We start from the raw sequence: 12,361 nt of genomic DNA, 5'->3' as shown, positions 1-12,361 counted from the left end.
TGTTTTTTGCTGAACTCTTCATATGCATATTGAGTATATTTCTGTCACTGCATCCTGACATCTGGATGTATTTTTGAACATTACTTCAATGCCCCTCCCACCCCCACACACGCACACACCTTTCCGATTTCAGCATGTATCCAGCAGTCTGTCAACATGCTCTCCGTTTTCAGTCAGGGGAGAAATAACAAGTGCCGTTTGTTGTTTCTTCCCATCTTCCCCACTGACAGTCACCTCCTCCTTGCCTGTGTGCCGGTGTCAGTGTGAAGATAGTCACTGGGTTTGTGTGTGCTTTCAAAGGAAGGTAAATGTAACTCAAGACTCTAGCAAGGCTGCCAAAACATACCAAGGCCAGGTGGTTAATAGGTCCAGATAAATGACCACTGACCAGCACAATAAAGGATCACATTTGATGTGGGATGCAGAGTGACTCCCATCTGCTAAATATTATGGCCAAAAGATGTTCTGTTTGTCCAACCAATATTATGAATGGGTGGTCTTGAGATAACAGAACATAAGGTCTTCTGTGTCACAAAACTACTGAGGCCACTTTTCCCTATTTTTAACTGAGCTGTAACGAATACAAATCTGTCAACTGTCCCTTTGCTAGGGAGATGACTTTAACCGCCACACTCAGTCAGACATAAGTCTGAGAAACATTAGGTAATATGATGGCTCAATAAAAAAGCCCAGTTTTTGTTTACTTGTGATAATAAAGGCATTTTAATTAGCAACTGGCACCATCTGGTGGACTGACCATAAAACTTACTCAAGGACATCTTACACGCATTATCTCACATCACTTCAGTTTATACTGTGTAAACAAAGTAGAGTGGAGATCCCTATCAGATCCTGAGAATTTAAGAATTTAAGTGCTGCATGTAAGGCATATTAAAGAACTTGTAAAATGTATATGTGCTGCTGATAATTGATTCTATGGTAGGTTTATTCACTTATTTCAGCAGATTTACATAGATAATGCTCTGTATTGTTTGATACATTATTTTTATTGGACTTAGCCAGGTCCGATAATTAAGTTCCACTACGTATTCTGTATTTCCCATCGAGTCTGTAATTGGTCAAATGGATGATGTGGATGCGGTGAATGAGCTTTTACACAGCACCATGAGGCTGAATGATGAGCCTATTGTTCTTCCTCTGATTAATATAAAACACGGTTAGAGAGCGAGACGAGGGCAGGGTGGAGGTGGGAGGTGATGGAGTGTGGGTGGCTCCGGGGACGTCCCAGAATGACAGATCTGTCAGACAGACAAACAGATCATCCCTGTATTTAGGGAGTTAATCTCCTCAGTTTGCCATGGACGGGGAGATTACACACAGAGATGGTACCAAACAAAGGAGACACACAATCTAATGTCCCCCTACGGAGAGGGACAAAGGACAGTGCCAGAGCAGAGGGGCGGGAATGGACAAGGACTAAGGGGTCTCACCTTTTGGACAAGATGATGACGAGGGGTCAGAGACGCAGTGGACAAAGCAAGGTTGTTCCGTAGGTCAGCTGGACCAAAGAGGGTTACAACATGGGCACAGATACTGGAATAAGCCATAATAGGACAAGGATATATGTTTGTTCTGATTACTCAGTTTAACTCCAGTGAGTGAGAAATTATTTTAGAAAATACTGATTTATAGTACCCAGAAAATAAATCCATAAATCCATTTGTTCAACATATTAAGCATTTGTACCACTTACAAAAATAGCGAGAAATTCTTGTTTTAAGAGATGAGACCTCTGAGCCAGCATTAAGCCATTGTTCCCTTGGTAAATGGTCTCTTTAGAATAGCACATAATGCCTATTTGAAAAGAGTAAGGCGTAATTTGGATTTACTCTATTGACTACAAGGACCGGACATACATTTTACTCAGTCCTGTCTTTTTGTTTGAATTCTTTACTGAAAGATTTGTAAAAATCATCATATAACAGTCAAAAATCTATTTTTGTATTAGCTTTAAAAAAAAGGTAGAAAGTAATATTTTTATTTTGCATTAAAATCCTGTAGTAAAATTGATGAGGTAGAAATACAAATTATGAGCTAACTCAGAAGAAAGTTTAATCAAAAACCTTGTGGGACAAACGTCTATTCATTTACAGTCACATGACCCAAATGGAATGCTCTGATTGGAGCACAGATTTCTGCCTTGGATAATGCATGAAATATGTCGAGACAAGTAGATTTAAACAATTTCACTCCACACAATGGGCCAGTTTCACAGACAGAGATTAAGCCCAATCCTAGACAGAATTTTAATTTGAATGATGATTCTCCATACAAACCTCAATTTAGTCCAGGACAATGTGTCTGTGTCCTGTGTCTGTGAAACTGGCTCATTGTGTATGGAATGAAATTGTTTAAATGTTTAATCTAATTGAAGGATAGTACATATTTGATGCATCATCCAAATTCAGAAGTGTACCATTGCTAAAACAGACAGACAGTTATATATTTTCAAAACTGATTCCACTAGGATGGCAACTGGGCCTTTGTGGAATGATTGGCGTAGTAGTAGTAAGTGAAAGAATGTCCAAAATTGTATTTGAGGTAATACAGAACTTTATCTGTTATACATATGCTAATGAAGTAATATGTCAAAAGTTATGAGAAACAGGACATTACCACAAGTTTTTGTCTCTGCACTCTCTTTCTTATGTCCAGTCAGCTACACAGAATTAATTCAGCTGTCATTCTTAAGAAACATCTGATAGCAAGGGCTTTTGTTCTACCAAGCTATTCCTTCATTTCTAGGCAACATCTTGAAATCGTCTGTGCAAAAGCAGTTTTTTCCTGCTTTCAGAAGTGTTTTCCACCGAGACCACCAAGGATGTGCTCCAAACTTTCCCAAATCAATAGCCATCCACCATTGAAGGGGGGGGTTCAATATATACACACTCATCAGTGACGTTCTCTTTTAATAATCACTCCCATCCCGCGTTACGCAGAACACTGGCAGATGGTGTCTAAGCGCACAGGACCCATGTGGCAGTCTAGAGTAAAAGTCACAGTGGCCAGGCTTTTTATATTTTATTTTATGGTGACAGGATAGTCAAGCATATCTGAGCGGAACAAAGGTGAGTGACCTCCAGTATGTCATTTTTCTCCTTACTGAGAGGAAAGAGCAGTGAAGATATCAGCGTTTTCCGCAGTGGAGCATCACCGCGCTTAAAGAGGTGTCATCTTTAATGTTTTGTGCCAGAGAGAGGAGGAGATCGAAGGGGGTCATGGCTACAGTGCGTTGAATTAACAGCTGAAGTTTCTTTGAAAGCACTTTGCCAATAAAAGCCTGCCATCAACACGTATAATCTCTTAGCTGAGCCCATTGAAAGCTGGGTCTCAGGGGTTAATTCACCCATCGCCCTGAGTTTGAATCAACTCTAAACTCACATTGAGATGAAAGCCACAGAGCCCCTTCGCCAAGCTACTCCGGCAAAACCCACTGAGATCAGCCGACTGGGGCGGATTATTGCATGTTCGCCTGTTGGACCTCCATCAGGACAGGGAAACTGAAAAGAAAAACAATAATTAGAGATAATTGCTTGTGTCCAAACATAAGCATTAAAGCCCCTTTCCCTTTGGTTGTATGTGAGGTGGAATGAAAGAGACACCCCCTGTTTTGACAGCTGGGCAGGCGAACATAATTCGTGACAGCTGAACTGAAACGTCTTTAAACACGAACGCAGAGAGAGAGGGAGAGAGAGAGCGAGAGGAACACAGAGGAAGGGGGAAAGTGGTGGTGTAAGGGGCAAAGGGGGGTCGCTTAGAAAGGGGGATATGCAACATAAAGTAGCAGGAGGGTCGCATTTTAAACGGGCCGAAAAAACAGACCGGAGAGGGATCTACATCAAAAGCGGGTGGCCTGAAAAACAGAATATTTCAGGGAAGAATGAGGCTGAACATGGTGTCATGCCAGGTTTGACGCATTGGATTAATTTGCTGCTCCATGGCTGTGACCCTTCACCCAGGGGTCTTGGGTTCAAATTGAACTCAGAACGAGGCAACCAAAATCATGTTAGTCTGAAAAGGGGGCAGAGGTCATGCATGAGATCCTTAGTTTTTAGGCCAAACAAGGACCACATGTTGAAGGGTACACATGCCAAACAAAAATACTTTCTGCTTTTCTCCCCACCTTCGACCTACCACAGGTATGGTGATTTAATTCAATAAAGTCATGATGTTGCCAACAATCTTGTTCGATTGACAATGACAGAAGTTTTCCCTGAAGATAAGATGTTAATACTAACACAAAGCTGCTCTCTAAAATATCCCACTACTGTGTGTGTGTGTGTGTGTGTGTGTGTGTATATATATATATAGGTTTGGCCATTTTATGATCAGTATATGGTTTTAATGTGTTGTCTGTGCATTATAGTGTGTACACCAAAAAATCATGTGAACACCAAACATGTGAAGAGTAGACTTGAACTATAAATGTAACATGACTTATGAGAGCAGAAAAAGATAAACAACAACCAGTTGTTGTTTACAATTTGAAATGTTCACATGCTCAGTGTGACTTAATGTGGAAATGTTCATTCATATGTCAAAAAAGTCAATAACATGTGAAAAAGCTCACGTGTCATTTCTTTTTCCACATGTGAATATTTTAATTCAAATGAGGTGAATCTGAATCTGTTATGTATCTGACTTGACGAATTAATGATAAAAAGATAACAAAGTTATCATATCCAAACTCAAGTTTCCTTTCCCTGTCCCAGCACAAAATGGTTGAGACACCTGTTCTCCGTTTTAGCAACAGAATGAATGGCCCAAAAGTGAAATCGGAAATCTGTACTGAGAATGAATGGTGGGATTGGATGAAAATGTGATGTAGGCGACTGAGGTGTGTGTGTGAGCGAGAGAGGATGGGCGCAAACAATTTTATCAAGCATGCACTTAAAGACATGTACAAGGAAAATAAATGTCTTTGAATTCGAGAGAAACAGAACAGTGTGTTAATTTGTTATCTATGATCATTTCAAAACCTCTAACTTTCCTCTCAGATACAAATCAGCTGTAATATTCAGCAGATTTAGGCTACGAATAATTTCCTGCCAAAATGGCTTGACAGAACTGGGCTCCTACTCGTTCCAGATTTTACTGTGAAGCCTTCAGTTGTGCTCATTGGGTGGCGATACTCTTGTCGGAAGGAATGCTGAAAGATCTTTCTGATTTGACTGTTTTCACATGTTGTACATACATATGCTACATGTTTCGTATGCCTCCAGCACATTTTCCTGCAAGCATTTGTTCTGCGAATGATTTACTGTGAGTTAGGCTAGATAGCATGTTATACAGCATGGAATGACTCATTTCAAAGGGCCAACTTTCAGGCCAATGCCCAATGCAGAGACAACAATATATCCGTCAACTGTCATGGCTCCTTTCGTCCCAGATAATAACAGAAAGTAGTATTACTGCTTCATCCCGCTTGAAATCTGATTTTAATGAAATGGGATATAATACATATGCTCTCTCTCTCTCTCTCTCTCTCCCTCCAGATGTACTTGATATCCAGTTGAACTGGGAATATTGTATACATATCCATCCATCCATTATCTTAACCTGCTTATCCTGAGCAGGGTCGCAGGGGGGCTGGAGCCTATCCCAGCATACATTGGGCGAAAGGCAGGAATACACCCTGGACAGGTCGCCAGTCCATCGCAGGGCAATATATATATATATATATATATATATACATAATATCATTTTATAGGTCTATAAATTACTTCTATACTGAGAATAAACACGAATAACTAGGCTAAAGTATGTTTGTAGAATGGTTTGAATACAGGATTAGGCTAGCACAGCTAGCCTATCACGTACAATACATGACCCAATGTCCTAAGGAATCAAATCGGACATTAGTCGAAATCCCCCCACCCACATAATAATATCAGAGCGTGCACTCTTACTGAACTAGTCAAAACTTGTAAAAAAAAAAAAACAACAAAAAAAAAACATTACTTCATGGATATCAGGCTGTTGTCCATTGATGCTCTTGGCTCAGTCATAGATTAGTAATAATAGACTACTGTAGATGCAGTAAAATGCAGCACGGGGACTCTAACCATGGTTCAAGTACGGCTCGGTATGTTCTGCTTGTCGCATTCAAAACAATCAGGAACTTGGAACATCATGTCTAACGAGATCAAACGCATCAATACTGAACATTGTATTGATCTTGGAGTTTCCCTTCTTATCGTGTGGTTACTAACATTTCTGAACGAAAATATAACGGTAGAATAATTTTCAGCATGCTTTTTCTTTTCTTTTTTTCCCTTTTTTTTAACATATGGAACGTTTTAAAAAGCAACAACGTACATCAACTTCATTGACACGTTCAACCTTACAAAGTATTTCCCCTGTTGGGTTGATGTTTGCCTTAAATCTACCTCAAAGATATGACACGAATGCCTTAAGCTGTAAAAAAGATGGCAATAAGTAGGCATTACTTATTTTATGACAGTTGATTGACGTCTTCTTATTCTTATTCTTATTCTTACCCTTTTAGTATCTCCTAATTATTGACATGTCAGTATGAATATTCTACTGGGATTTGCGATTAATCGTTCTGCACATTTTTACGGTAGATTTACTCCTTAATTCCAGTTTCTTAATGGTTGAAGTGTTCGCTGATGCCATATTAGGGCGGCGCAAATGGCCCGAATGGCTAAATAATGAGCTTTGTTGGCCACCCACATTTCAGTGTGCAGTAAAATTAATGGATATCACATTGTACTGTGGTTTCAATAGGCAACTCCGTTCTTCCTATATTTAAATCCTATAGCCTAATTATATCTTCTTAGATGTAGCTATTTTAAATAACTTTCGTTTAAAGCGTAGGCCTACGGTAGATATTTTATACTGGCTATAGTGCCCTCCAGTCCCGACTTGCCCTCACACACACACACACACACACACACACACACACACACACACACACACACACACACACACACACACACACACACACAGTGACGTCTGTCTTGGCAACAAATAAATAGATATAACGAAGGGGTTATATCCGTCATTCGTGTTGAAAACAGCTTAGCCCGCGTCACTAAATTAGTCACACGTCAACAAAAACAAACTTAACAAAGCAAAGGCTAATGACTATTTTGTCAATCTTAAACTGGGACGTGTCTTGGAATTAAATACAACATTCCAACAAAAATAAATTTGGAATTAATGTCCTCATTTCCTTTAGTCCATTGATTATCAACTTGGGTTTCACGTCCATTGAAAAGAGGAGCTATACAGTCAATTATCATGAATGGAAACGTTTAAAGTTCTTATGCATTGTACTTATATGTAGTCTATATTTGATGGGTTAATCTACAGAACTGGAACGGACATTTTACATTTTACTACTGTTTGTAGGCTATGTATCGTGGTCTGTAGACCGGCACCTGCCTGTTGCCAGATACGTTTGAAATAACTTTTTATCAAGGTCGTAAACTGTCTTCTGAAAGTTCATTTCGTGGGTTCCAGTTTTATTACAATTAACTACTTAAATTATCACAAAGAAGTAGATTGTGTACGTTGGCCACATTATTTGTATTATGGCAAATAATTTATAGAGCTCATTATATGAAATAGTCAATATGTAAAGTTTTTAATAGAAACATTTTGTAATGTTATGTATAATGAAATTATATCTGTTTGACTGTTTGCAATGAAAACATGCGTTGTTCATGGAAAAGAAAATCATTTGCTTTTCATTGGCAGGCTACATTTGAAAAGTTTTGTTTAACAAGCTGTCATGGTAATAGTGAATTTGGAATTTCATTTGTAAATCAGTGGAGACTTTAACCATAATGTTTGCATTTGACCGCTTTGTCTCGTGATGATATATGTCTAAGACATGGAACGCTGCCTGTACAGTAGGTCGGCTGTATATCATAAACCAGTGCAACCATTTTAATGATGTATGGGAATATAGGCCTACTGCTGGCTGCACGCACCAACAAATAGACAAGGGAAATGCACGTGCATATATTTAGTTATTATATGAAAACAAGAAGAATCTTCATTCACTGCGAATATGCTGATGAAGATGCTCAGTGTCAATACTGATTAAAATGAACTGTCAGATCAATCGGATTACCTCACCAATACTACTATTACTACTTTAGTACAACTACTAGTATAATAATAATAATAATAATAATAATAATAATAATAATAATAAAAGTAACCTATTTTTATTTTTAAATCAAGCAAATACATATGTTTCACTAAAGGTTTCATACAGTATTTCTGCCCCCAAGCGGTTTTCCTCACACTTGCATTCAGCATTAAGCGTTTTCACGATCGACTAAATTCCTACCGAGAACTGTTCCTGAGAAAGTCCCTATTGCTGTTACTGGACATCTACCAACCTGTAGCTTTCATTTCAACCATAATTTGCGCACCTGATTCGACAAATTAGCAGCTCAACAAAATCTCTGTCTTGAATGTGAATGAGGTGTGCATTGTTAGGGTTGGAGTGAAAGCCTATATGGCGGTAGATCTCCAGGGACACAGTTTCTTACCACTGATGTAGCACTTTTAGGACAAATACAACTGCATATTACACATTGAAAATTCACCGGTTCAGAAATAATTACGTGAGAATAAAGTTCTCTGAGAAACCAGGCCTATGACATCGCAGTATAGGCTACCTCGCGAAAACCTTCATGAAGAGTGATCACCAGATGCCGCTGGACCAGTTTTACAGAAAAAAAATGAATTCTGCCTTGTTAAAGTCGCATTTCTTTTCTTTTTTTTAATCATTTGCCTATTCTATTTGTGCAGATAGGTTACTCGTTTCAGGCATCGTCTAAATTCCAGATTTACGAACCATGCTGCGCGAATTAATAGCCTATGTAATTTTAGTGTCAGCAAATAATATTTCGAAAATGTTATTTGCAAAATACAGATAGCTTGGTTTTCATAGAAAGGGTTTAGGTTTTCATTTCATCTCATCACACATTTAACAATTGGCAATGCGTAAAACGTTTCACAATGAGGTTAAGTTAATTCATTTCTTTAATTTGTATTGGTAAAATAAAATATCAACCAGAAGGGCCTAATCCATTTACAACAGTTCTCCGACGATATGGAAACCTGGGAGCTTTGCGTGGTTCCTTGATTGGTGTGTAAAATATGTCTAAAATGATTCTTTCAGTTTCTGTTTTCAGCACAGCCAATGCTTTTGTGCTTATGTGATTATTTTTCCTTTTTACAGAAAATACAATAGCTAGAACATTTATGTAGAAACCCATGGAATGTTCTCTATGGTCACAAGGCAAAAGCCACCTCTACAGGACCATGGACAGCTCAATTCTGGACGTATAAGTTAATTGCGCCAAAATAACAAGCGAGAATGAAACGTTAAATAGGCTATATTTAACTTAAATTGAGGTTTACAGTTACTCATATCAATCTCCCCATTTATGTACTTTATTAAATAAAAGCACAGACGTTTTAAATTGGTTGGCCTATAATTGCTATGTAAAGAACATTTAATTATACATTAAATACATTGAGTGACAAAAGCAAAAGAAGGATATCTCCTTCAAATCAAAACAAGTGGTATGTCAAATAGCAAAGATGTTTTCAATACAATCAATTTGACACCATTTGTCTTCCAGTGTAATGTAAGGACAGCAGTGCAAGATATTAGTTACTGCACTTGTATATTCAAAGTTGCTCCCAAGAGCAAGACAATTAACCTGAATTTCTGCAGTAAATAGGCTAGGCTATACAACCGTACAAATGGATTAAAATAACATAATATTGCTCTGGATAAGAGGGACTAATGCGTAACTAATGCATTAAAGCAATTCAATGGCTAAATGCAAAGCTAAAAAGGCAGCATTATGCGGAATCTCCCGATTGAGGAACGGGAAATATGTCATCATATGCTGGGGGAGCGGAACTGGCCGAGTCCTCGTCAGCAGTGGCCTTCTCATCTGGTCTCTTTTCATTCTCATGGTTACTGTGGGGGATTTAACGCAGAGTTATGACACAGTCAGTATTTAATGGGTAAACGTTTTATGGGTTTCAACGGGCTGATGAATAAATCCGGACGCTCAAAGGTTGTTTACTGAAATATGCTAAATCTGAGGCAAATTATGTACTGTCAGAGAGCCTTAGAGGTTTGTAACATACAGTAATTACAGCTTTTTAAGATAATACATTATATACACAATGTACAGCGCAGTCCGTAAGTATTTGGACATTTTTGTTGTTTTTGCTCTGCACTCCGGCAAACAAACAGGTGAAATAAAACAATCCCAAATGGTTAAAGTGCAGACTTTCAGCTTTAATTTGAGAGTTGTCACATCTATTTTGGGTGAACCATGTAGGAATTACAGGCCTATATAATTTTAGGGGATCTATAGTAATTGGACAAATTAACACAAACTGAAATAAAGTCATCATATTCAATAAGTCTACGACCCATAAAAATCCCAAGATGCAAGGTATCTTCCCTGGTGATGGTCTGCCAGGCCCTGCAGCCCTCTTCAGCTCCTGCTTGTTTCAGGGGCTATTTGCCTTCAGTCTGGCCTTCAACATGTGAAATGCATGCACAATTGGATTGAGGTCAGGTGATTGACTTGGCCAGTGAAGAAAATTCCACTTCATGGGCCAAAAAACTTGGTTGCTTTGGATGTGCTTTGGCTATATGTTTTTAATTATTGTCCTGCTGTATGATGATGCACACACCTGCTTTTTTTGTCTTTGATTGATTTATTCAGATTTTCCAGCATAATGATGGCCTGATAATTTACTGGCATCCTCAAGTTGAGAGACAACAACAGACTCCAAATGTAGATGGCACTCCTAGAATCTCTCTCACTCTAGACCTTTTGCTAGCTCTTTTATGCATGAGCTAATAATTAAATGCACCTGGCCAAGAAACATTTGAGCGGCCACTTGTCCAATTACATTTGGTCCCCTAAAATTGGGGGGACTATGTATAAAAAGGGCTGTAATTCCTACATATGTCACGCAATAAGGATGTGAAAGCCTGCACTTTAACCACAGAGTGGTTGTTTCATGTCAACAGTTTGTTTGCAGTAGTACAGAGCAAAAACAATGAAAAAAAGTGTCACTGTCCAAATACTTACGGATTACACTGTGGTTAGCATTTCCTTTCACTCTGAAATCCACTATCAGAGTCTTGGGCACTGGAGGAGAGTGCAAATGATATCACGAGCACATGCAGAGTGCAGGTCCTTGATTGGACTGTTTCACACACCCTTTTGTCCCACCTGACTGACTGCGTGGCTAGACATTACCATGCAAGAGTCCGAAAGATTAAAAAGCGATCTGACACAAAATGGCCTCAGTTTGAAGTGCCGCTCAGATGTCCTCTTTTTGATGGTTTTGTGACTCACACATGCCAAGAGAGAACAGTGTTTGGCCAGGGCACGTATAGATATTGACTTATTAATTCATCACTTTATGTTTTGTTGATTGATTGAGTGATTTCTTTATTGATTTATTGATTGATTGGCTGGCAGATAATTCACACACATACCCAAGATTTCTGTTGTCCAGCTTGAGGCTTGGAGGGCAGTGGTCATCACCTGTTACTGGGTTACCGAAAGGGTATATGGAACAGTACTGAGGAGGCCGTGTTGTTCTGGAGACTCCAGATAGTATTCCTCTGGAATGATCATTGTCAGCATGTGGTGGAGGGAGGTACTGCATCACCCTGGCTCCATGGAATGTAATAGGCGGATTTATGCCGGTGAAAACAAAAGGCTGCCCAGGTTGTGCCGGTTCCTCTTCTGGCGATCTGTCATCATGGTGTTTACAAATCTTGCAGGTCAACATCTTGAATTTGCAAACACTGATTAGCACAAACATTACTCCTACTGAGAGAAGGATGGGGCCAAGCAACTGCGTCCATTCAAAACTGGTGCTACTCTTGCTACTGTTGTAATTCATCCACCCCATCACTGTGAAAGCAATTCCAATCAGCCCCAGACAAACTCCAGAGAACAACAAGGTTGCTCCAGCTTTGTCTCCTTCAGACACCTCCGAGTCAGACCCGAGGGGAGGCAAAGAGGAGACAGAGAAAATATTTACTGAGAAGTCTTCATTGATGCTATTTCTGTTGCAGATAGCTCCACTCAGCTGAACCATCACCAACACAGCTGTGCAGAGACCTGTACTGGCTCTGAAGAGTGGGCTCCACAGCGTGTATGGGCATGTGTGTGACTCGCACGGCTCACACTGTGGGGCAAAGGTCCCAGTAAACACAGTGAATATTTAACACACGCACACAGACATTCAGGGTTACTCATTGAGTGACATTGTTTCCTCTTCAAGCATTCTCATGCCCATC

At 39.3% G+C, this 12,361-nt stretch overlaps 1 protein-coding gene across 1 annotated transcript; it reads right to left on the bottom strand.

Annotated features, from left to right (window-relative positions):
* Positions 1-9,879: 9,879 nt before the first annotated feature.
* On the bottom strand, positions 9,880-12,159 carry tmem174 (transmembrane protein 174). Its single transcript, XM_061262145.1, has 2 exons — positions 11,549-12,159; positions 9,880-10,000 (listed from the first exon to the last, which is right to left on the bottom strand). The coding sequence occupies exons 1-2, from the start codon at positions 12,157-12,159 to the stop codon at positions 9,880-9,882; spliced, it is 732 nt and encodes a 243-aa protein (XP_061118129.1).
* Between the last annotated feature and the right edge of the window lie 202 nt (positions 12,160-12,361).

The sequence above is a fragment of the Conger conger genome, chromosome 12, assembly GCF_963514075.1.
Source record: "Conger conger chromosome 12, fConCon1.1, whole genome shotgun sequence".
Classification (NCBI taxonomy): domain Eukaryota; kingdom Metazoa; phylum Chordata; class Actinopteri; order Anguilliformes; family Congridae; genus Conger; species Conger conger.
The sequence above is the reverse complement of the archived record's forward strand: the minus strand, read 5'-3'. Positions and strand labels throughout refer to the sequence as shown.